Source organism: Trichomycterus rosablanca, chromosome 15, assembly GCF_030014385.1.
Source record: "Trichomycterus rosablanca isolate fTriRos1 chromosome 15, fTriRos1.hap1, whole genome shotgun sequence".
NCBI classification, from domain to species: Eukaryota; Metazoa; Chordata; class Actinopteri; order Siluriformes; family Trichomycteridae; genus Trichomycterus; species Trichomycterus rosablanca.
Genome location: NC_086002.1, coordinates 17821247 through 17846044, shown reverse-complemented (window position 1 = coordinate 17846044; position 24798 = coordinate 17821247). Strand labels below are relative to the sequence as shown.

At 42.9% G+C, this 24798-nt stretch overlaps 1 protein-coding gene across 1 annotated transcript; it reads left to right on the top strand.

The window, feature by feature from the left end:
- Window positions 1–1808: 1808 nt before the first annotated feature.
- LOC134328330 (NLR family CARD domain-containing protein 3-like) lies at window positions 1809–22597 on the top strand. Its single transcript, XM_063009434.1, has 10 exons — window positions 1809–1835; window positions 2031–2086; window positions 3925–4041; window positions 4227–4284; window positions 4600–4804; window positions 5180–6950; window positions 11884–12057; window positions 12390–12563; window positions 14007–14180; window positions 22420–22597. Exons 1-10 carry the CDS (start codon window positions 1809–1811, stop codon window positions 22595–22597), a joined length of 2934 nt encoding a protein of 977 aa, XP_062865504.1.
- The last annotated feature ends 2201 nt before the right edge of the window (window positions 22598–24798 follow it).

Sequence of the window (24798 nt, the reverse complement as noted above, 5' to 3'; positions counted from 1 at the left end):
TTTTTGGGGTTTTGTGCTGCAACTGCCATCTTCAGATCCTTTCTTTGGAGAAATATTCAGGCTCATGTGACAGCCATTCCACAATCCTCAAGGACTTCTTCTGAAACCAAGCCTTTGATGTATGCCCTGGATCACTGGCCTGTTAAAAGGTCTAATGACTGTAGGCAGGGTGCCCTTTATGTGAATGCTTCATTGTTCCTCCTCCAGTCATACTGCTGATCTGTAGGCCCAAAACATTACAGTTGTTTTTCATCCATTACAGTTGTTTTTCATCACTCACACAGAACAGTATCCAAAAACTTCTGTGGCTTATTTACATGATTTTTATTATATTGTGCCAGCTTTACTTGTGCTTTTGGGTCACTAGAGGTGTACAGCTTGAAGTTTGGGCATGGAGCGTTTAGTATTCAAATTACATTGCAAACTAAAACCTCAGTGCCTAAAACTCCAGATATCAAGTGCTATTAAAGTGTTTAATTCTAGAGGTTCTGCATGATAACTGCCACAGTTCACAGCTTTTTTAATGCCCTATGTAACACAATATAAATGCTATTGAAATTATTATTTTTTAAGTGTGACCTTTCATCCAAAATCCAACAGTCTTGTTACTGTCACAGTAATATTTACAGATTTCACATGTATCACAGATAAATACTATTAAAATTAGATTTATAAATATACATGTTAAGTAGATGTTACAATACATGCCGAATCCAAAGACATCAATATTAAAACCTAATCACACTCTTTACTGTCAGTTTTAATGAAATATGGTTTAAATGTGGTCGGGATCCCAGATCACCATAAATAAATGTACATGTTGCATTAATTAATAAAAACTTGTGGGTGATTATTGTCAAATATTTATACACCTTTTATTTTCTACACCATTCTTGTTTGGTTTTAAGAAGATCAATCATTAGATTCAGCAGTTATTGAATAGCAAATGGACGGTTTTTGCTACCAGTCATCACTTTTGAGACTCTCCCTAACTTTGCAAGACAAACTGTGAATCTCGAATATCTAACGTGCCAGTGCCAGTGATAGCTCAGTGGTTAAGGTACTGGACTAATAAACAGAAGGTTGCCGGTTCAAGCCCCTCCACCACCAAGTCGCCACTGTTGGGTCCCTGAGCAAGGCCCTTAACCCTCAATTGCTCATCGTGTTCCGCTCATTGTGTAAGTCGCTTTGGATAAAAGCGTCTGCTAAATGCTGAAAATGTAAAATGTAAATGTAACGTCAAATTATCCTGATCTCGGTGCATAGAAGTTGCACCAAAATGTGAATCTACTCCTCAGTAATAATATTACCTTTACAGATGGACAAGTTACTTGTGCTATAGGCAAAGAAAAACACATCTAGTATAAATCTGGCTTCAATGTGTTACTTTACAGGAGGTAACATGAAATATAAATCCAGCTTTGAGAAGTATTTATACACATGAAATATCTCCAAAAACAAAGTGGTTTAATAATAAAAGGTTAGTGAAAGTATTTTCTGGTTGTGAAGTTTTAATGATATTTGTCTGACAGTCTGTATTTAAATAAATGAGCGGTTTAAAAAGTGCTGAGAAAGTTTACACATGCGCAGGAGGCAGAGTGAACGGTCCACGTTTACAGACTCAAACAGCGCATGCGCAGCAGGTGGAGCCGCTGAGGCACCTGAAGCACGCTGGCTTATTATGACGTCATGTGTTGATTCTCCTGCTCTGTGTGAATAAGAAACTAAGCAGCAGCTTTTCTTCTGTTTCTACAGTAAGAGCATCACGCTTAACAGAGAAACACCTTTAACTTACACTGCACAACACCATGTCTCCTTTACTTATTTTTAATCAGGTAAGATACAAATACATATTATTTTTCATCTGTTTTGTTCATTATATTTTAAAAATTAAAAATAACCATTTGCATTTGTTTTAAAATAACTTTTAAACTTTTAATTTTTTTTAATTAAAACTAGTACAGAATGAAGCTGCATTTATGTGCATGAATTTAAAATCTTGTTGTGTATGTGTTTATTGTCATGAGCAGAAGAATAAAGTGCATCTGATAAAAGATGATGAGGAGACTGTCAGCACTACAGAAGAGTAAGAAAAAATCATAAACTGATATTACATCTTAAATCACCTGTATAGATAATGAAGATCAAATCAGTGTAGAAGTGAAATGATTGTGAAAACGTGAAATGATTTAATTTAAGAAAATAATTACAGAACAGCAGGATAAGTCGTGTAAAACATCTGTCTTTCTAGACACAGTTGGCGATTGTTACATAAATACATTCATTATAAAATTAGAATAAAATGCAACAATCATGTATAAAAGATTAAAGGTCCTTCTGTCTCTTTACCCATTAACACTCAGTAAGGTAAAGCTACTTACTCAGCAGACACTTACAACTTACTGTATACTACATACAGCAACAATACATACTATATACTGAATAGTGCACTAGTGTATACTGTATACTTCATTCTGCATCAGTATATACTGTATACTACATACAGCAACAATACATAATGTATACTGAATAGCGCACTAGTGTATACTGTATACTACATACAGCAACAATACATACTATATACTGAATAGTGCACTAGTGTATACTTATTTCTGCACCAGTATATACTGTACACTACATACAGCAACAATAGATACTGTATACTAAATAGTGCACTAGTGTATACTGTATACTTCATTCTGCACCTGTATACTTCATACAGCAACAATATAAATATAATATAAGCAGAGAAAGTGCATTTAAATGTGCAGGAAATGCCATCATTAAATCAGTTTTCTGTAAATGATGTTGTTGTTGATTATTAAGATTTGATCAGAGTTGCACACCTTTGCAGAAGACTGTATGAGAGGACAGCAGGTATTTTCTGACAGAACTTGAAGCAGAATGAGAGTTTGGAATGTGGGAATAAAAGGGCGGCTTCTAGTTTGAGTGTAGGGCCAGTGATAGCTCAATGGTTAAGGTACTGGACTAGTAAACAGAAGGTTGCTGGTTCAAGCCCTGCCACCACCAAGTTGCCTCTGTTGGGTCCCTGAGCAAGGCCCTTAACCCTCAATTGCTCATCATGTTCCGCTCATTGTGTGTAAGTCGCTTTGGATAAAAGCGTATGCTGTAAATGTAGGGTTTAATTTGTAGACATTTTTTAAAGTAATAAATATTGCATTTCTGTTCTTCTTTAGTAACACATAAAGGCTGTTTAATATTATCATTCACACAGAACAAAAATATTAGTTTTTATTACTGTCTGATTCTGTATGTCTGTTTAAGAACTCAAATCCTCTCTTTTATAGCTTTAGCTTACACTCGCGACTTTGAACTCATTAGGTTGCAGATTTGAAGGAGCAGTTGAAGGCTGCATCGAGTTAAAGTAAAAGTGAGCTCTTCAGTTTATGTGGAGAGAAATATAAAGTTTTCTAGAAAATCACGGTGAGTTTGTGAATATAAAGTTGTAATATGTAAATGTTATTAATCCGTATTTGATGTAAAAATGTTTAGGATTGATTTTATTTTTTTCGGTAAGGAAACTGTCTGAACATGCCTCATATTTAACACCGTTATTTAGGTCTACTGTGTTTTTTCTCTCATCCACACAAACTCACAAACCCGCGATTAAATAAAACAGGATAAAGAGATTTCTGAAACATGTGATGAAGTTGTTGGTTTTGGTTAATGTAATGGTAATAAGTGTACTGTACTAAAAATACTAAGCTAAAACCAAAATCCTATAGCTTTTGTTTCTATTTCTAAATATATTAAATCCTCTAAATGTAATATATTTTTATTATTGAATTTCCCACAATGTTTTCAACCTGAATTAGGATGGAAGAATCACATTTCAGATTTAAACATTCACCCATTTATTGGTTCCTTTGTGTTCCTTTATGTTTGGTTTTGCTTGTTCCCCAGTGTGATGGAGGGTAAGAGACCAGATTTACCTAAACCCATCTGTGTCTCCATGAAGAGTGACTGCTCAAAGGGACCACCACCTCAATTTAAAGATGGAGGGTGTTCTCCTGATCTGAGGTCAGTATAATCGTGTGCTTTATTGCAGTGTTTTTACTTCAAGTTTCTCCTAATCAAATTTATTAATTTATTAAACTCCACTAAGCAATTCATTCTTAAAAATACTAATCATCTAGGAAATGTTTCAATAACAGGATGATAGAACCTGCTAGTGTTCAATAGTGTCTTATTTGTCTTTTTTACAGACCACAAAAGGAGAAATTAAATGGTACTTACAGAGCTCAGCTGGAATCTGTTTTTGAGGTTTGTATAATAATGCTAATCTAGTTTGCCGATTTGACTAAATGAATACTTTGAGGAAGATGAATAATTTTATGTTGATTTTGGACCCTCCTTAGATGTTGTGGTTCTTTTAGATCTGAATGATCTTTTGATTTTTGCCATATGTTTAAAACCAGTTTAAAACTTAAGCACATTTTAATGTACAATTACTGTTTATTCATTTACTGAACTTGACATGCAAAAAAAACAACATCACTCTTTATATGGCCACATCACTCATCTTTATTACCTCATGGTGCTTATTGTGATGATCTGTTCCTCTAAATTTCTCAACAGGAACTGGAGCTTAAAGTCATCAACATGTTAAAGAATGAGCTTAACAAGTTCAAAAAGCTCCTGAATGAAGATTACCCAGCATGCTCTGAGCAGGAGGTAAAGGATGTGGAAGATCTGAGTAGTTTCAGAGAGGGGGCGATAAAGATCACACTGAATGTTCTGAAGATCATGAACCAGACAGACCTTGCTAACACCCTGCAGAGGAGTAAGAGACCTAAATACTTAAATTATTAACATTAGATTAAATTCTTCCATATTTATCTTGGTTCTAGAATCATCTAGGCTTTTGATTTGTCATTAAATTCTATTATGTAATGTTTAATGAGCACCAAGTACTTGATATTAGATGAGAATTCTAACTATGATTTTGATCACTACATCTCTACAAATCCATTATAATTTAAAAGAAAAAATCCTATATTAATATTGTTTAAAAAAAATAGAAAATACTTTAGAAATGAATCTATTATTTATCAAAGGAATAAATTCTATACTGTGTTTATTGATGATTTAGTAAAATATTGATTCATAATTTATTGATTTATTTATAATTTTATAATTATTGATTTCTGTTTATTAGAACTTTTAGTCCCTGTATATCACAAAAAACTCAAATCCAACCTGAGAGAGAAATTTAAAAGAATCAGTGAAGGAATCTCCCAGCATGGAAGCTCAGCACTTCTGAATGAGATTTTTACAGAGATTTACATCACAGAGGGTTGGAGCAGAGATGTCAGTAATGAACATGAGGTCAGACAGATTGAAGCAGCATCCAGGAGATCAACAGCAAAGGAGATTCCCATCAAATGCAACGAACTCTTTAAAGACTCGTACATCAAAACTGTGCTGACTAAAGGAATCGCTGGAATTGGAAAAACAGTCTCAGTGCAGAAGTTTATTCTGTACTGGGCTGAAAGAAAAGCAAATCAGGACATCATCTTCATATTTCCACTTCCTTTTAGAGAGCTGAACTTGATGAAGCAGGAAAATCTCAGTCTGATGGAACTTCTTCATCAGTTTTTCCCAGAAGTAAAAGGTCTGCCATTATTAGACTGTGATGCTTATAAAGTTTTGTTCATCTTTGATGGTCTGGATGAGTGTCGACTTCCTCTAGATTTTCAAAATAATGAGCGATTGTGTAACGTAACAAAGTCAGTAAAAATGGATGTGCTGCTGACAAACCTCATCAAAGGGAACCTGCTTCCCTCTGCTCACCTCTGGATGACCACTCGACCAGGAGCAGCCAATCAGATCCCTCCTGAGTGTGTAGACCAGGTAACAGAGGTACGAGGGTTCAGTGACCCTCAGAAAGAGGAGTACTTCAGGAAGAGAATCAGTGATGAGAACCTGGCTAGTAAAATCATCACTCACATAAAGTCATCAAGAAGCCTCTACATCATGTGTCACATTCCAGTTTTCTGCTGGATCTCAGCCTCTGTTCTAGAGAGAATTCCGGATGGAACCGAGGGGAAAGAGATCCCCAAAACTCTGACTCAAATGTTCACTAACTTTCTAATCTTTCAAATAAAACATAAGGAAAAAAAGTACCATGGGAAATCTGACCCTGATCCTCACCAGACCAGTGAGACGATACTGGCACTGGGAAAACTGGCCTTCCAACAGCTGGAGAAAGGAAACCTGATCTTCTATGAGGAAGACCTGACAGAGTGTGGCATCAATGTCAAAAACACATCAGTGTACTCAGGAGTCTGCACCCAAATCTTCAAAAAAGAGGCTGGGCTGCACCTGGGTCAGGTCTTCAGCTTTGTGCACCTGAGCGTTCAGGAGTTTCTGGCTGCTTTATATGTATTTCTCACCTTCATCAACAAAAACAGAAATGTGCTGGTGAAGCAAAACACTGGATTCTTTAACATCTTTAGAAACTCTATGTCTGACTTTCTGAAGAGTGCAGTAGACAAGGCCTTACAGAGTGAGAATGGACACCTGGATCTTTTCCTCCGCTTCCTCCTGGGTCTCTCACTGGAGTCCAATCAGACTCTCTTACAAGGCCTACTGCCACAAACAGGAAGTAGCTCTTACAACAAAGAGAAAACAGTCAGGTACATCAAGGAGAAGATCAGTGAGAATCCCTCTCCAGAGAAATCTATCAATCTGTTCCACTGTCTGAATGAACTGAACGATAATTCTTTAGTGCAGGAAGTCCAGCAATACCTGAAAAGAGAAGGTTCTATTGATCCCGGTGAGCTCTCTCCTGCTCAGTGGTCGGCTCTGGTGTTTGTGTTGCTGAACTCAGATCAGGAGCTGGATGAGTTTAATTTGAGGAAATATTATCCATCACATGAATGTCTTCTGAAGATGCTGCCAGTGGTGAAAGAATCAAAAAGAGCTAAGTGAGTCATTTATTGATAAACATTTGATTCATGAGTTTATCACACAAACACTAATGATTAGATTTATGAAGCTGAGAAGGTGCAGAACTAAAGTGTTGCAGTCTGATCTTAAAATGTGTCTGAAATTAACATCTAATTTAATAACGTAAATAATAATGCAAACTGTTTCTGCATGATTTACTTGCACTCTGCTAATTATACTAAATATTACTATTTATACTATTAATACTATTATATATACTATTAATACTAATTATACTTCATTCCAAGATGGCGCCGCAGATGGCGACACTGGTTAGGAGCTCCGTAGTGCTTTGTTTGTTTTTGTTTGTCTGTTATGGCATGTGTGATCCAAACACACTCCAATACAGCGCAGAAGATCTGCTGAACATTAGGCAGCTCATGCCACCAGGTATATTTCCTGATTTTTCATTTTCGGACAGTTTTTTGGACATTTTGGTCAGCGGAGCGGCTGCGCTCCTGAGCAGACGCAGGCGGATGCGCAGACGTGGGAAGCGCGCCGGAGCGCTCGTCAAACTCCGACAGCGCGGACTTCGTACACCGCTACCCAGCATCCATATGACAAACCTTCGCTCTTTAGGAAATAAAATGGACGAACTTTCACTGTTAAACCGTACCAACAAGGACTTTTCTCTCTCTGCTGTACTGTGCTTCACTGAGACCTGGCTCACTGATTCCGTCCCGGACAGCGCGCTCCACCTGCACGGCTTTCATCTCCACCGAGCAGACCGCAACGCGGAGTTTTCCGGCAAGAAAAAAGGCGGCGGAATTTGCTTTTATATCAACCAAGGCTGGTGTACAGATGTGACAGTGTTAATGAGAACATGCAGCCCTAATCTGGAATCACTTTTCTTGAACTGTAGACCGTTTTATTGTCCGCGGGAGTTTTCATCAGTTGTGCTTGTTGCTGTTTACATTCCACCTCAAGCGTGCGCGCGCGAGGCACTGAGCGCACTCGCTGATCAGATCCTCAGCGCCGAGCACAAACACACAGACTCTGTTTTCATCATCTTAGGGGACTTTAACAGAGCAAAACTTAACAACGAACTACCTAAATACAGACAGCATGTTACCTGCCCCACCAGGGAGAGCAACATTTTAGATCACTGCTATACTGTATTTAAAGGTGCGTACCGCTCTGTCCCCCGTGCAGCACTGGGACTATCTGACCACTGTTTAGTTCATCTTCTCCCGACCTACAGACAGAAGCTCAAGTGTGCCAAACCTGTGGTCAGCACGGTGAAGAAATGGACTAATGAGGCTAAAGAAAGGCTTCAGGACTGCATGGAATTAACAGACTGGTGTGTGTTTGATGATGCCACAAGCAGCCTGGATGAATACACGGACACTGTGACATCTTACATCAGCTTTTGTGAAGACATCTGTGTTCCCACCAGGACTCGCATTAAATATAATAATGACAAGCCCTGGTTTAATGCCAAATTGAAACAGCTGCGCCGGTCTAAGGAGGTAGCATATAGAAGTGGGGATCGGGCGCTGTACAACCAGGCAAGGAACACCCTAACCAAAGAGATCAAGGCTGCAAAGAAGAACTACTCCAACAAGTTAAGCAGCATGATGTCCACAAATGAGCCATCAACCGCCTGGAGGTGTCTGCAGAACATCACCAGCTACAAAAGGCCACCTACACAGACAATGGGAGATCGTCAACTGGCCGACGACCTTAACAGATTCTACTGCAGGTTTGAACAGCCCAGCAACGAGCTCCCATCCAACACCACTTCACACCCATCTGACTATCAGCCACCCATCCAGCCTGCCCTGAAGATCTGCGAGGAAGACGTGCTGAGACTTTTTAAAAAACAGAAAGTCAAGAAGGCCCCAGGTCCTGATGGAATCTCTCCCTCCTGCCTGAGGACCTGTGCAGACCAGCTTGCACCTGTCTTCACTAAAATCTTCAACAGATCACTGGAGCTGTGTGTGGTTCCAACCTGTTTTAAATGCTCCACAATAATACCCATACCCAAACTACCACAGGACTAAATGACTACAGACCTGTTGCCCTGACCTCTGTGGTCATGAAGTCCTTTGAAAGACTGGTTCTCAACCACATTAAGGAAATCACGGACCCCCTGCTAGACCCCCTGCAATTTGCCTATCGGGCCAACCGGTCGGTGGACGATGCAGTGAACATGGGTCTCCACTTCATCCTCCAACACCTTGATCACCTGGGAACTTATGCAAGAATTCTGTTCCTGGACTTCAGCTCAGCCTTCAACACAATTATTCCAGGACAATTACACAGCAAACTGGCTGAACTCAGCGTACCAGCCTCCACCTGCCAGTGGATAACTGACTTTCTTACTGGCAGAAAACAGCAGGTGAGGCTTGGAAAGTGTACTTCAGGGACCCGAACCATCAGCACAGGTTCCCCACAGGGTTGTGTACTCTCCCCACTGCTCTTCTCGCTGTACACAAATGACTGTACCTCCATGGACTCCTCTGTTAAAATCCTGAAGTTTGCAGATGACACTACAGTCATTGGTCTCATCAGTGACAGTGATAAGTCTGCTTATAGACAGGTGGTTGATCAGGTTGTCCTCTGGAGCAGTCAGAACAATCTGGAGCTGAACACAGCAAAAACAGTGGAGATGACCGTGGACTTCAGGAGGAGCCCCCCAACCCTGCCAGCACTCACCATCCTAGACAGGACTGTGATGGCTGTGGAGTCCTAAAAGTTCCTGGGCACAACGATCTCCAAGGACCTGAAGTGGGACAGCAACATCAACTCCATCATCAAGAGGGCTCAACAGAGGATGTACTTTCTGTACCAGCTGAGGAAGTTCAACCTACCCCAAGAGCTGATGGTGCAGTTCTACACAGCCATCATAGAGTCCATCGTCACCACATCCATCACAGTGTGGGGCAGCGCTGTCACAAAACATGACACCAAGAGACTGCAGCGCATCATCAAGTCTGCAGAGAGGACCATCGGTGTAAAGCTGCCCACACTGCTGGACCTGCATGCCTCCAGAACCAGGAAGCGTGCAGAGAAAATCATCACTGACCCGTCTCACACTGGCCATCACCTGTTTCGGTGCCTTCCATCAGGCCGACGCTTCAGCCACATGAAGACCCGAACGACCAGGCTACAGAGAAGCTTTTATCCAAACTCCATTACGCTCATGAACAATTGAACACTACTGTACTGTTAATACTTGGGACACTTGCACATCAAAAACTACCTATTTCATTTATGTAATGGCATACACAGGATTTTCACCTTTACTTCCATTCATATTTATATATTTTTATATTTTCTATAGTTTTTATATTGCACAAAACTGCACCTTTTTAAAATTACAATGTAAATTGCACATGCTAAATGTTTACAATGTTTTCTATGTTTACAGGTATGAATGTGTGTGTTAGAGAGAGTGAGCTGTGTGAATAAGATTGTCTTTACTGTATTTTTTTCGTGCACTGCAAGCATCTGTGTAACCAAAAACAAATTCCTTGTATGTGTGAGCATTCTTGGCCAATAAAGCCCGATTTTGATTCTGATTCTGATTCTGATTCTGATATAAAATCTGATGATAAATGGTGGAAATCATAACCCACAGAGCTCCAAAAATATCAGGACTAAATGGTGAATACAAGTTCAGTAATAAAGAGAGCTCAGGTGGTGCAGCAGTAAAGTACACTAGACCACTTTTGCTGAGATCTGAGGATATTAACATGGAGTGAATTGATCTGACTGATGTGTAATCATGTTTTCAGGAGAATTAATTTTACTCTGATGAAAACACTGTAATAAAAATCAGATCATTTTGCTGTACGACAGTATCATGAATCAGATGTAGAATAAACAGAGCTCAGTTTACATAAACATGACGTGTAAATTACATGTTTAGACTCGTGCACTAGTTTTATACAGAATGTAGAATTTCACCTGAAAGCATGAGCAGAAGTATTTGTACCTCTAACCCTGAATGTTAGTGACAGCAGTTTCCATGTAGAGCTTCCTGATAATTATTAGTTCCCAGTCGTACTGTGCAGAAATACAGCAGTGAGAGTGAAACCTTTACAGAGTAAAATAATGAGTAATTATGGAATGTACATTTAATTTAGATAAAATTATTGGATCACTTCATACTGGTCAGGACCATGGTGAATCCAGTGCTACTCAAAAACATTTCCAAGGAAGTAGGAACACACACTGGCGACACACACACACACACACACAGTCACTCTCATCTATGTTTTAGGATGGAGATGGAAATTAAGTTGTCATTTATAATCAGTGAGTAACATTGTATTCATTCTCAGTTGCTACATGGCTATATTTAGCGCTTCCACTATTTTGGACTGTGTAGAAATGTGAAGCTCCGCCCCTTTGTAAATCAGTACAGTAGAGCAGTCCTGCTATTGGTTGATTCATAAATTCAACTGTTTTTATTTTTATCTAATTGTTTCTCTCCAGGTTGGATGATTGTAATCTAACAGAGAAAAGTTGTGAAGTTTTTTCCTCAGTTCTCAGTTTAAACTCCTTCAGTCTGAAACATCTGAACCTGAGTAACAATAACCTGAAGGATTCAGGAGTGAAGCTGCTCTCTGCTGGACTGGAGAATCCACACTGTAAACTGGAGATACTGGAGTAAGATCTTCACTTTAACAAAGTTTTATTCACATTTATTTATTTACACTAATCACTTAATCCTGGGAAACAATCAGCATAAACAAATAAACCATCTCAGGGACACACACTCACACACACACTTTTAGAGACAATGTTGAAATGATTACTGAGTCTGAATCATTAGTTCAACCAATTTCACTTTCATCTGCACTGCAGTCTGGGTAATATTATTAGATCTGCTACGTGGATTCCAACTTCTGCTGCAGGGTGACGTCTTTCATTTCTCTGATTGATCTGATTATTTCTCTCCAGGTTGTGGGATTGTAATCTAACAGAGAAAAGTTGTGAAGTTCTGTCCTCAGTTCTCAGTTTAAACTCCTCCAGTCTGAAACATCTGAACCTGAGTAACAATAAACTGAAGGATTCAGGAGTGAAGCTGCTCTCTGCTGGACTGGAGAATCCACACTGTAAACTGGAGATACTGGAGTAAGATCTTCACATTCACACTGTAGATATATGTTATAATACATGCACAAACACAGAGCCACAGTTAGTGAAAACAGAATTAAAAAAGATATATAATTATACAACATTACGAATATATTTGGATGTTTGATATACAGTCAACAGTGGAAAGTTTAAGAATGATTAAATAAATGAATATTTGACAAATAAATAAATAAAACAATGTAAAGTGTATCTTCCATATTAGACTCTACAGTATAGAGTGAACATTTTAAACATTACACAGAGCTGAAACTGCAGTTTTGTGTTTGTAATTAATAAAGAGAAAATACTGATCTATTATTTCTCTCCAGGTTGTGGGATTGTGATCTAACAGAGGAAAGTTGGGAAGTTATGTCCTCAGTTCTCAGTTTAAACTCCTCCAGTCTGAAACATCTGAACCTGAATAACAATAAACTGAAGGATTCAGGAGTGAAGCTGCTCTCTGCTGGACTGGAGAATCCACACTGCAAACTGGAGATACTGAAGTAAGATCTTCACTTTCACACTGTAGATACAGAAGATCTGTTCTAATTTGAAACATCATTTAAACCGGAATATCAATTTAGTGGATTTTGTTAAGAGCTTTTCAGAGTCGTCATACATTATCACATCCTAGCAGGATTTTGGGACACATCATCAGTGTGATCAAAGGGTGGTCCTTCAAAGTCATCTGGAGTCTTACTTTAGCGCACTTGTACTATTCGGTGAGGCTCGTGATAGGCAGTTCCAGGTCCCCTTTGCCATAGAGGCTGATGTTAGTCATACAGCGTGGGACGCTGAGCCATTTCTTCACGTATGAAGTCATGGTTCGCTCCATCTTCTCCACAGTTGTTATTGGGAGCTTGTAGATAGTGAGTGGCCTCATTACCCGAGGGAGAAGTCCAAATTGCAGGCACCAGAGCTTGAGCTTCCCTGTCAGTAGGGTCCTAATAACTTAAATAATAATGTTAACTGTTTTTGCACCACCTACTAACTTGCACTTGAGTATATAATATGATGTGAAATAGTGAAAATTATCAACCACAGAGCTCCAAAAACATCAGGACTAAATGGTAAAGTTCAGTAATAAAGAGAGAAATGCATTAATAATAGACAAACTTTTTAAATATGTTAGCATGAAGGGGGCGCTCAGGTGGTGCAGCAGTAAAGTACACTAGTTCACTGCTGAGATCTGAGTATGTTAGCATGGAGGGAATTATGTACTGATGTGTAATTCTATTTTCAGGAGAATGAATTTTACTTTGATGAGAACACTGTAATAATAATTTATTCCACGTATCATGAATTAGACGTGAAAAAAAAGGGCTCAGTTTACATAAACATGACGTGTAAATTACATGTTTAGACTCGTGCACTAGTTTTATACAGAATGTAGAATTTCACCTGAAAGCAGGAGCAGAAGTATTTGTACCTCTAACCCTGAATATTAGTGACAGCAGTTTCTACGTAGAGCTTCCTGATAATAATTAGTTCCCAGTTGTGCTGTGAAATACAGCAGTGAGAGTGAAACCTTTACAGAGTAAAATAGTGAGTAATTATGGAATGTACATTTAATTTGGATCAAATGATTGACCACTTCATACTGGTCAGGACCACGGTGGATCCAGTGCTACTTGAAAACACTTGCAAGGACGTAGGAACATACACTTTTGACACATACACACACACACACACAGTCACTCTCATCTATGTTTTACAATGGAGATGAAGATCAAGTTGTCATTTATAATCAGTGGGTAACAGTGTCTAATTCTCAGTCACTACACGGCTATATTTAGCGCTTCCACTATTTTAGACTGTGTAGAAATGTGAAGCTCCACCCCTTTGTAAATCAGTACAGTAGAGCAGTCCTGCTATTGGTTGATTCATGAATTCAACTGTTTTCACTTTTATCTGCAATGTAGTCTGATCTGATTATTTCTCTCCAGGTTGGTGTGGTGTGATCTAACAGAGAAAAGTTGTGAAGTTCTGTCCTCAGTGCTCAGTTTAAACTCCTCCAGTCTGAAACATCTGAACCTGAGTAACAATAAACTGAAGGATTCAGGAGTGAAGCTGCTCTCTGCTGGACTGGAGAATCCACACTGTAAACTGGAGATACTGGAGTAAGATCTTCACTTTCACACTGTAGTTACAGAAGATCTGTTCTAATTAAAAGCATCATTTAAACAAGAAAATGAATTTAGAGGACGTTGTTTAGAACTCTTCAGAGTCATCATACCTCATCACATCCTAGCAGGATTGTTTCTTTTACTTTCTTTTCTTTTCAGGAGTAAAATGATTTTGTGCACAAACACAGAGCCACAGTTAGTGTAAACAGGCTTTTTTTTTTTATTATATTATGTTACTTATGTTGGTTGTGAGAAATACAGTGAACAGTGGGAAGATTCAGAATTATTAAGTAAATGAATGATTGATAAATAAATAAATAAATAAAACAATGTAAAGTGTTTCTCCATATTAGACTCTACAGTATAGAGTGAGCATTTTAAACATTATTCAGAGCTGAAACTGCAATTTTGTGTTTGTAATTAATAAAGAGAAAATACTGATCTATTATTTCTCTCCAGGTTGTGGGATTGTGATGTAACAGAGAAAAGTTGTGAAGTTCTGTCTTCAGTTCTCAGTTTAAACTCCTCCAGTCTGAAACATCTAAACCTGAATAACAATGAACTGAAGGATTCAGGAGTGAAGCTGCTCTCTGCTGGACTGGAGAATCCACACTGTAAACTGGAGATACTGGAGTAAGATCTTCACTTTCACACTGTACATACAGAAGATCTGTTTCACTTTGAAACATCATTTTATTAAAAGCTGAACCTTGGTAGATGGTTTGTTTGGGACTCTTTGGAGTCTTCATACATCATCACATCCTATCCTGATTGTTTCTTTACTGTAGCTCACTAACTTACCTGAGATTAGATCCTAAACTAGCAGCACCTGAGTTTCTGGTGCTGAACCTGCTGTAGGAATTTATCATGGATGAAGAAAAATGTGATTCAGCTTTAAAAGAACTCATAGCTGCTATTTTTATCTTCTCAGTGTTTTTCTATACAGGAATATAATTACTTTGTGAGGATTAGCTTTTTATTTGGCGACACTTACAGATGCGACAGCAACGTTCTTTAGCTACAAGTTAGTAACCTGTTTATATTCATCTGTGATCAATTCCACAGCAACGTAAGCACCAGAAAACTTCTACTGCTGGTTCAGGATCCTGAGACTGAGAGATTTTAACCAGAAATCATCAGTTCTCGGGTTCATTTAGCAACTTAGCTCTGACCTAGCATTTTAACTCTGAACAGCTGGCAGTTTAATGTTCTGAAATTAATTTGAGGAACTAAATCAGGTTCTTCATGAACACAAAGTTTAATACATCCTGACTCATTGACTCAGTTACATTAACCATTTGGGTGGGTAGCACTGTCACCTCACAGCAAGAAGGTCCAGGGTTCGATTCCCAGTTGGGGCGGTGTAGGTTTTTTCTGTGTGGAGTTTGCATGTTCTCCCTGTGTCTGCATGGGTTTCCTCTGGAAGCTTCGGTTTCCTTTGACAGACCAAAAACATGGAAGGGAGGTAAAGTGGAGACACTAAATTGTCCATGACTGTGTTTGACATTGAACTTGTGAACTAAAGAATCTTGTGTAACCAGTTTATCTTCATCAGTGTATTCAAACATTCACCAGAACTACCGTTCCTGTCATGAATGTAACCAAAGTGTGTAAAACATGATGTTAAAAATCCTAATAAACAGACAAACACTAACCAGTTCATCCTGGTCGGGGGTGTAGTGGGAAAAAAAAGGCACAAGTTGGAAACACACCCTGGACAGATGCTGCTTTTAAATGCACTTCGGGCAGAAGGTTTCACTGAGATCAAACTCGGTTACCTGAATCGATCGTGTTCATGTAGTTTGTGTGGGAAGATAAAAAATATGGAGGCTGTCAAGTTTATATATTTATTTTATTATTTGTTAATTGTAGATGTTTAAAAGTGTTACAGTTAAAATTAACATACAAATTAAACATTATTATTTGATATCCACCCTTAATGAATTGTTCAGCCATAATTAAAAACGTGTTTACATCAAAACTCAGTGCTCAGCTCTTACCTTTTTACTTTCGTTTTCCCCGGTGGTTTGTTTTTATCTGTTTGGCGTTTTGTTTTCCTCCGCGTTAATTTATTTCCCCGTTAATCCGGTCGGTTTTTGTTCTTGTTAGTGTTTGCGTTTGTTTTTCCTGTTTGGCTCCCTTCTCCCCCTAGCGGCTTGGAGCGGTACTGTTCCCGGAGTTCGCTGCGGAAGCCAGCCAATGGATCGTTGGAGGGCGGACTCTACTCACCTGTGCCTCGTTTATCACCTCATCAACCTCCGCATATAAACGCCGGCTTTTCCTCTGCTCTTCGCCAGATTGTCTGCTTGCCAACACGATTTTGGTTCCTTTGTTCCTGGTATCCTGGTTCCACCGCTCCCGGTTTCCCAGCGTTCCTGCCGCCTCCCGGACTTGATTCCTTCGCTCTTCGTATCCTGCTTCCACCGCTCCTGGTTTCCCAGCGTTCCTGCCGCCTCCCGGACTTGATTCCCTCGCTCTTCGTATCCTGGTTCCACCACTCCTGCCCTCCCAGCGTTCCAGTCATCTCCTGGGCTTGGCTCATTCGTTCCTGGCGCCCTGGTTCTCCGCTCTTGGCTTCCTGTTCTCCTGTCCACCTCGCAGATCCCCTGCACTGCCAGTACCGCTCCTGCCGCTTCCCCTGTGTTCTCAGTCATCTGTTTTGGTTATTTATTTTTCTTTGTTCCGTTATTGTTTTAATAAAGGTTTTTGTTTACTACTTCTGGTTTTGGGCCTCTTTGTGCATCTGCCTTTTGGGTTCCCCTTAGTCTCGGGTGGTTTTGCGACACCTTACAGTACAATCTGGCCACATGGAACCCACAGATGCACAAACGGGTGAGGACCTTACCGTGGGGATGGTCCTGAGTCGTCACAATCAGATGCTGGAGACACTCAGCCAGCAGCTCGCGGACCTGACCCAACAGGTAGCTCGTTTGGGACCTCCTAACCCTCTTCCTTCTGCTGTCCCTCAGGTTCTTGTAGTACCGCCCGTGCCTCCGACGGATCCCGTGGTTCCAGGGGCCCCCGTGGAAACGCCCATTCCTAATCCCGAGCCCTTCTATGGAGACCTGGAGAGGTGCCGAGGTTTTCTGTTTCAGTGTCAGTCCATTTTCCGTCAGCGCCCCACTACGTTCGCCACTGAGACCAGTAAGGTGGCCTTTGTCATTGGTCACCTGAGGGGCAGAGCCCTTACCTGGGCAGAGGCGGTGCAGTCACAGGCGGACCCTCGAAAGGGCTTGTTTTCTGACTTCCTTGCCCGGTTCAGAACAGTGTTCGACCACCCGGATCATTCGGGGAGCGCCTCTGCTCGACTGTTTTCCCTGCGTCAGGGCTCCCGGTCCGTTGCTTAGTATTCCATTGAATTTTGGACTTTGGTCGCCGACTCCGGGTGGAACGAGGAGGCCCTTCGGGAGGCTTTCCAGCGAGGCCTCATCGACTCCCTGAGGGATTAGTTGGCGGTAAGGGAGGATAGTCCCGACCTTCACTCCCTGGTTGCCCTGGCCATCCAGGGCAGCTAGACCGGGTCCTGCGCCTCCTTCCCCCATGGTCTTGCCGGGTCCCTCGGAGCCCCCTGGTGGCTCTGTTTCAACCCCTTCGCCCCTTATACCACAGCCCGAACCCATGCAGCTGGGGCATGCCCGGCTAACCCCTGAGGAGCGGGCTAATCGCTTCAGGGCCGGGCAATGTCTCAATTGCGGTCAGGCGGGCCATATTCTGCGGGCGTGCCCTGCCCTAGCCAAAAGAGGGGGCCCATCAGTAGCTGTGGGGGTACTGGCGGGCGACTCTCAGCAATCCCCACTTCCCAGGCAACTCCAACTTCCCAGGCAACTCCACCTCCGCATACAGGCCACCCTCTGTTGGCATGGTTGCTCGGTCCCTCTCCAGGCCTTAGTAGACTCGGGTGCCGAGGACAACCTGGTGGACGAGGGGCTGGTCGCCCAGGTGGGGTGCACCCTGAAAACCCTTGATCCTCCTATCACTGCGCGCGCCCTGGATGGACGGATCATTGCCCGGGTTACCCACCGTACTACACCTCTGACCCTGATCCTCTCAGGAAACCACCGGGAGACCCTCACCTTCGCCGTGATCAAGGCCCCACAGACCCCCGTAGTCCTGGGCTACCCCTGGTTGGCGCGCCACAACCCCCACATCGACTGGGCTCTTGGGCGAGTGGTGGCGTGGAGTGACTTCTGCCATGCCAATTGTCTGGTCTCTGCCATTCCACAGGCTGGGGACAGGGCTAGCACCACCCCTTCTGCAGTATCCGTTGACCTGTCCAACGTGCCCCGGGAGTATAATTTCCTCCGTGAGGTTTTTCGCAAGGACCGGGCCCAGTCCCTACCCCCTCACCGACCTTATGACTGCGCCATCGATCTGCTGCCGGGCGCCCCACTGCCTACCAGTCGGCTTTATAACCTCTCTCGTGCCGAGAGGAACGCCATGGAGAGCTATATTTCCGAGTCCCTCGCCGCCGGGATCATCCGCCCATCGTCCTCTCCCTTGGGGGCGGGGTTCTTTTTCGTGGAGAAAAAGGACAAGACCCTGCGGCCGTGCATTGATTATAGGGGTCTCAACGAAATCACTGTTAAGAACCGTTACCCCCTGCCGTTAATCTCTTCAGCTTTTGAACCTCTGCAGGGAGCCACGGTATTCACCAAGTTGGACCTGCGCAACGCATATCATCTGGTGCGGATCTGGGAGGGCGACGAGTGGAAGACGGCGTTCAACACCCCACTGGGCCACTTCGAGTACCTGGTGATGCCGTTTGGGCTTTGTAACGCTCCCGGAGTTTTCCAAGCGCTGGTGAACGACGTGCTCAGGGACTTCCTCAATCGGTTTGTGTTCGTTTACCTAGATGATATCTTGATCTTTTCCAGATCCCAGGAGGAACACAGAGCACATGTCCACCAAGTACTCTCACGGCTCTTAGAGAACAGGTTGTTCGTAAAAGCTGAGAAGTGCGAGTTCCATGTTAGCTCAGTGGAGTTCCTCGGGGTCATTATCGAGAGCGGCCGGGTCAGGGCCGACCCCCACAAGGTCCGTGCGGTGACGGAGTGGCCTACCCCTACCTCACGGAAGGAGCTCCAACGATTCCTAGGTTTTGCAAATTTCTATCGGCGCTTCATTCGAAACTACAGCCAAGTCGCAACACCCCTCACTCGCCTTACCTCTACCAAGGTTCTTTTTACCTGGCCCCTGGAGGCCGAGGAAGCCTTCCTCCGGCTCAAGGCCTTATTCACTTCCGCCCCTATCCTCACCCAACCCGACCCCGACAAGCAGTTTGTTGTGGAGGTGGACGCCTCTGATACTTGGGTAGGGGCAGTGCTCTCCCAGCGGGCGGGGCCCGATAACTGTTTGCACCCTTGTGCCTTCTTCTCCCGTCGCCTTTCTCCAGCTGAGGCCAATTATGACGTCGGTGACCGTGAGCTGCTGGCGGTGAAAGTGGCCTTGGAGGAGTGGAGGCACTGGCTGGAGGGGGATCACAAAAATTTGATAAGACAAATCACAAAAATTTGTCTTACGTCCAGACGGCAAAGAGGCTGAACTCCAGACAGGCAAGGTGGGCACTTTTCTTCGCCCGGTTCGACTTCACGATGACCTACCGCCCCGGGTCACGGAACGTCAAACCGGACGCCCTCTCTCGCCAGTTCGCCTCTGAAGAAAGCGTCACCTGTCCTGAAACCATCCTCCCGCCCAGTCGAGTTGTTGGGTTACTCACTTGGGACGTTCATCGCATCGTCACCGAGGCCCAGGACCCAGACCCCAGGACAGGACCCCAAACCCGCCTCTTCGTCCCGGCCACAGCTCGCACGCCCGTCCTACAATGGGCCCATGAGTCCCGCGTCGCCTGCCATCCTGGAACTGGTCGTACCTTATCCCTCGTGAAAAGACAGTTTTGGTGGCCATCCATGGAAAGGGACGTCAAGGAGTTCGTGGCCGCCTGCACCACCTGTGCACGCAACAAAGCCTCTCATCAGTCCCCTGCGGGATTATTACAGCCTCTCCCGATCCCGAGTCACCCATGGTCTCACATCGCCCTAGATTTCGTCACTGGTCTACCAGAATCCAATGGGAACACAGTAATCCTAACCACGGTAGACCGGTTCTCCAAGGCCGTGCATTTTGCGGCTCTGCCTAAGCTTCCCACAGCCTTCCAAACGGCCGAGCTCCTGGTTAATTTAGTGTTCCGCGTGCACGGGATTCCGATGGACATCGTGTCGGACCGAGGGCCCCAATTTACCTCTCAGGTGTGGAGGGCCTTCTGCAAGGCGTTGGGCGCGACCATCAGTCTCTCGTCCGGCTTCCATCCGCAGTCCAATGGTCAGGCAGAAAGGACTAATCAGGGCCTGGAATCTGCCTTGCGTTGTATGGCTGCTCGCAATCCCAAAAGCTGGAGCTCCCACCTTGCCTGGGTTGAATATGCCCACAATTCCTTGGTGTCTTCCGCCACAGGTCTATCCCCCTTCGAGGCCTCCCTAGGCTACCAACCACCTCTATTCCCCGAGCAAGAGGCTGATGTGGCAGTTCCCTCCGTTGGGCACCACCTTCGCAGGTGCCGAAGACTGTGGAACACCACCAGGACCTCCCTCCTCCGCACTCGAGACGTCAACCGGCAGTCAGCTGACCGCCATCGAAGACCGGGCCCCTCCTACGCTCCTGGTCAAGCAGTATGGCTGTCTACCGCTCACATCCCCCTGCGTTCCGAATCGAAGAAACTCTCCCCCCGCTACATCGGCCCCTACATCAGAAGAAGATCATAAATCCTACGTCAGTACGATTGAAACTCCCCCGCCACATGCGCATCCACCCCACCTTCCATGTCTCCCAGCTCAAACCCATGGTTTCGCCGCCTCCCGGACTTGATTCCTTCGCTCTTCGTATCCTGGTTCCACCGCTACTGGTTTCCCAGCGTTCCTGCCGCCTCCCGGACTTGATTCCTTCGCTCTTCGTATCCTGGTTCCACCACTCCTGCCCTCCCAGCGTTCCAGTCATCTCCTGGGCTTGGCTCATTCGTTCCTGGCGCCCTGGTTCTCCGCTCTTGGCTTCCTGTTCTCCTGTCCACCTCGCAGATCCCCTGCACCGCCAGTACCGCTCCTGCCGCTTCCCCTGTGTTCTCAGTCGTCTGTTTTGGTTATTTATTTTTCTTTGTTCCGTTATTGTTTTAATAAAGGTTTTTGTTTACTACTTCTGGTTTTGGGCCTCTTTGTGCATCTGCCTTTTGGGTTCCCCTTAGTCTCGGGTGGTTTTGCGACACCTAACAATAACTTCAAATGATGCAGTACTAGCTGCACCACCGTACCACACATTAGGAGTGTTGTGGTGATTTACCTCATTTGTTCAGTTCTCTGTTAACAAGCTAAGCTAAGACCGTAAACAAACAAACAAAAAAAACTACAAAAACAGCAGATAATCTGATTCCTCCTCTCTCCTCTCATGATTAATTAGTTAAGCACCATTGATTAAACTAGAACTGAAATCCCAGGTTTTATTGGTTGGTGTTTGGGAGGGTTTTTGGTTTTGAATGTGTAGATGTCGTAGTGTGATTGTTGCTAAATTATCTACTATCTAACAAAGATCTACTGAATACTCCTCATTTAAACTCTGAAAATGTGGAATCCACTGTAAGTCTGAAATCACATTTTACACTCATGCTGGAATGATTACTGATTCAGCATCATCAATTCAACTTCTTTTACTTTCATCTGTAATGCATTCTGGGTAATATTATTACATCTGCTACTTGGATTCCACCTACTGCTGCAGGGTGACGTCTTTCATTTCTCTGATTGATCTGATTATTTCTCTCCAGGTTGTGGGGTTGTGACCTAACAGAGGAAAGTTGTGAAGTGTTGTCCTCAGTTCTCAGTTTAAACTCCTCCAGTCTGAAACATCTGTACCTGGATAACAATGACCTGAAGGATTCAGGAGTGAAGCTGCTCTCTGCTGGACTGGAGAATCCACACTGTAAACTGGAGATACTGGAGTAAGATCTTCACTTTCACACTGTAGATACAGAAGATCATTCATACAAAAACTGTTATTGATGTGTGTTAGAGTTTGATATTTTACTCATTTTCCCCACACAAGATAAAACACTTTATCATTAATATAATAGAATAGTTCTACATGTTGAAGATTTCTCAGTGATGTTGTCTGATTGTGGATCTGAATGGAGATGGAGGAGGAGGTGGGAGAAGATGATGTATGATTTTTATTAAATGATTTTCTTCTGCAGGTTGAGGAGATGCAGTATTACAGATGAAGGTTTTACTGCTCTGGCTTCAGCTCTGAAATCAAATCCATCATCACGTCTGAGTGAACTGTATCTGAGCTACAATCATCCAGGAGAATCAGGAGTAAAACTGCTCAAAGATCTACAGGAGGATCCACAATGTAACCTAAAGGAACTATAGTGAGTTACTGTTGATTTATACACAGACACACTGAGACACACACACATGCACACATTACATCCTATTTCGCTCTCGTGGAAGACGGACGCACTTTTCCCTCCTCCTCCCTTATCTTTCCTGCTTGGCTTCTCCTGTATCGTATTGTCTCGTCTACTCTACTCTACAGAGATTTTCTTAGCACAGCTCCTCAAAGAACAAATTATGGAATTGGTTAAATGGTCTCTAAATGCTATTGACACCATCTTCTCATCGAGAAGTTCGGGTTTGGGGGAACCCACATGCCCCGACGGAACGCAGATGGCAGGATACGCGATGGACTTGTGGGAGAAGTGGAGGGTTGTGTACCTGGCACCTCTTTCGTTGGAGGACGTAGAGGATGTTTACCTATTCGGAATTTTGATTGTGGGGTTTTTGCTGATTGGACTAGGCTTTGCCCTGCTGTATCGGGAAATTAAAAGAGTTGGGTCAGTTGTCAAAGGTCCCCAGAAACTGCCCAATTTGCGACTGTGAATATTAATCGCAATATGGATTCCATCTTGGAGAAACTAACGGTTTTGCGAAATGAGATGAACCAGAGACGCATTCATTCTGAGAGTTTGTGTTAAATTTGTATTAGTGCTCAGACAAAACAACAAGTCATTTCTGCTCTTGGTTCCTTTGTTATCAGCAACGGACTCGCTGATAAGTAAATTCCTCCAGAGGATCTGCTGCGACGTACCTACCCCCCCTTCACTGACTGTTTTTCATTCTGGGCAGTAAGAGCTGTAAACAGCCATGTTACCGCGAACTTTGTACAGACTTTTTCTTGCTGCAGGAATGGTGGACTGACAGAACTTTCCTAACCCAAACCAACGTCTCCACTCTCAGCTTTATTCCACCACTATGGTAGGACGGGTCCGTAGCGCGCGCTGGTATGGCTGCGAATCGCAGGATGGCTGCCTACCGTAGTGGTTACTTTTTCACATCCCCATATCCCTAACCCGTGGCTGGTTGTGTGATTATGTTATGTTATGTTTATATGTGCTTGTGTGCTGTAAGGGTTTTTTTTTTTTTGTTACCATAGTGTGCTCCTTAAGGAAACACAATCTGGTTGCTGGTTTTTTTTATCTCCTACTTTCCCTATGTGTTCATTATTTTCTTGTTTTCTTATCCTGTCTTCCTGTCCTGTCTCTCCCTTGTCATTGAATGTTCTGGACAGGTTGATGGCTAATTTCGCTGTAATTGTACATGCTGCAATTTATAGTGACAATAAAGTACTACTACTACTACTACTACACACACATGCACACACTACACACTCATGTACACATCACACACACATGCACACATTACACACTCATGTACACATCACACACACATGCACACATTACACACACATGCACACAATACACACACATGCACACAATACACACACATGCACACATTACACACACATGCACACAATACACACAATACACACACATGCACACATTACACACACACACATGCACACACATGCACACAATACACACATGCACACATTACACACACATGCACACATTACACACACACACATGCACACATTACAGACACACACATGCACACAATACACACATGCACACATTACACATACATGCAGTGGTATGTCTCTCTTATTGTGGAATCAGAACTGCTCATTAGCAGAACTTCATCTGTATCAGGGTTCTTTAGTGAACAATGAATCATGTGTGTGTGTGTGTGTGTGTGCGTGCGTGTGTGTGTGCTGGTGTTTATACTGGTTATGATTGTGTTGAGTCTGATAGTTGACTGTAACATCTGATCATGTCTGATCTCTTCTACAGCTTCAGATTCACACATTGAATTATGAAGAGAAGATGAATAGCAGTAAAGATAAACACCATCTACTCTTCACACTGGGATTCTACATGGTGACGCTTTGTTCAGCTTCTTACTGCCAAAACCTGTAAACATGCTTTCTGTATAACTGTGTGCATGACATCACTTCCTGTACAAGATCTACACTCTCAAACCCACTCTGAAGTGCTAATAGACCTTCATCTCCTCCTTCTATACATCAGTACTGAAGTAATGAGACTGGAGAGTGTTACTCGATAAAAGACAATCAAAGTTAATCCCCAACTTTATTCCAGCCCACACACTTTCAGTACCACTTACTCACAGAATACATGCCCCCCAGCAAACCATGCAGGGTCAAAGAAAAA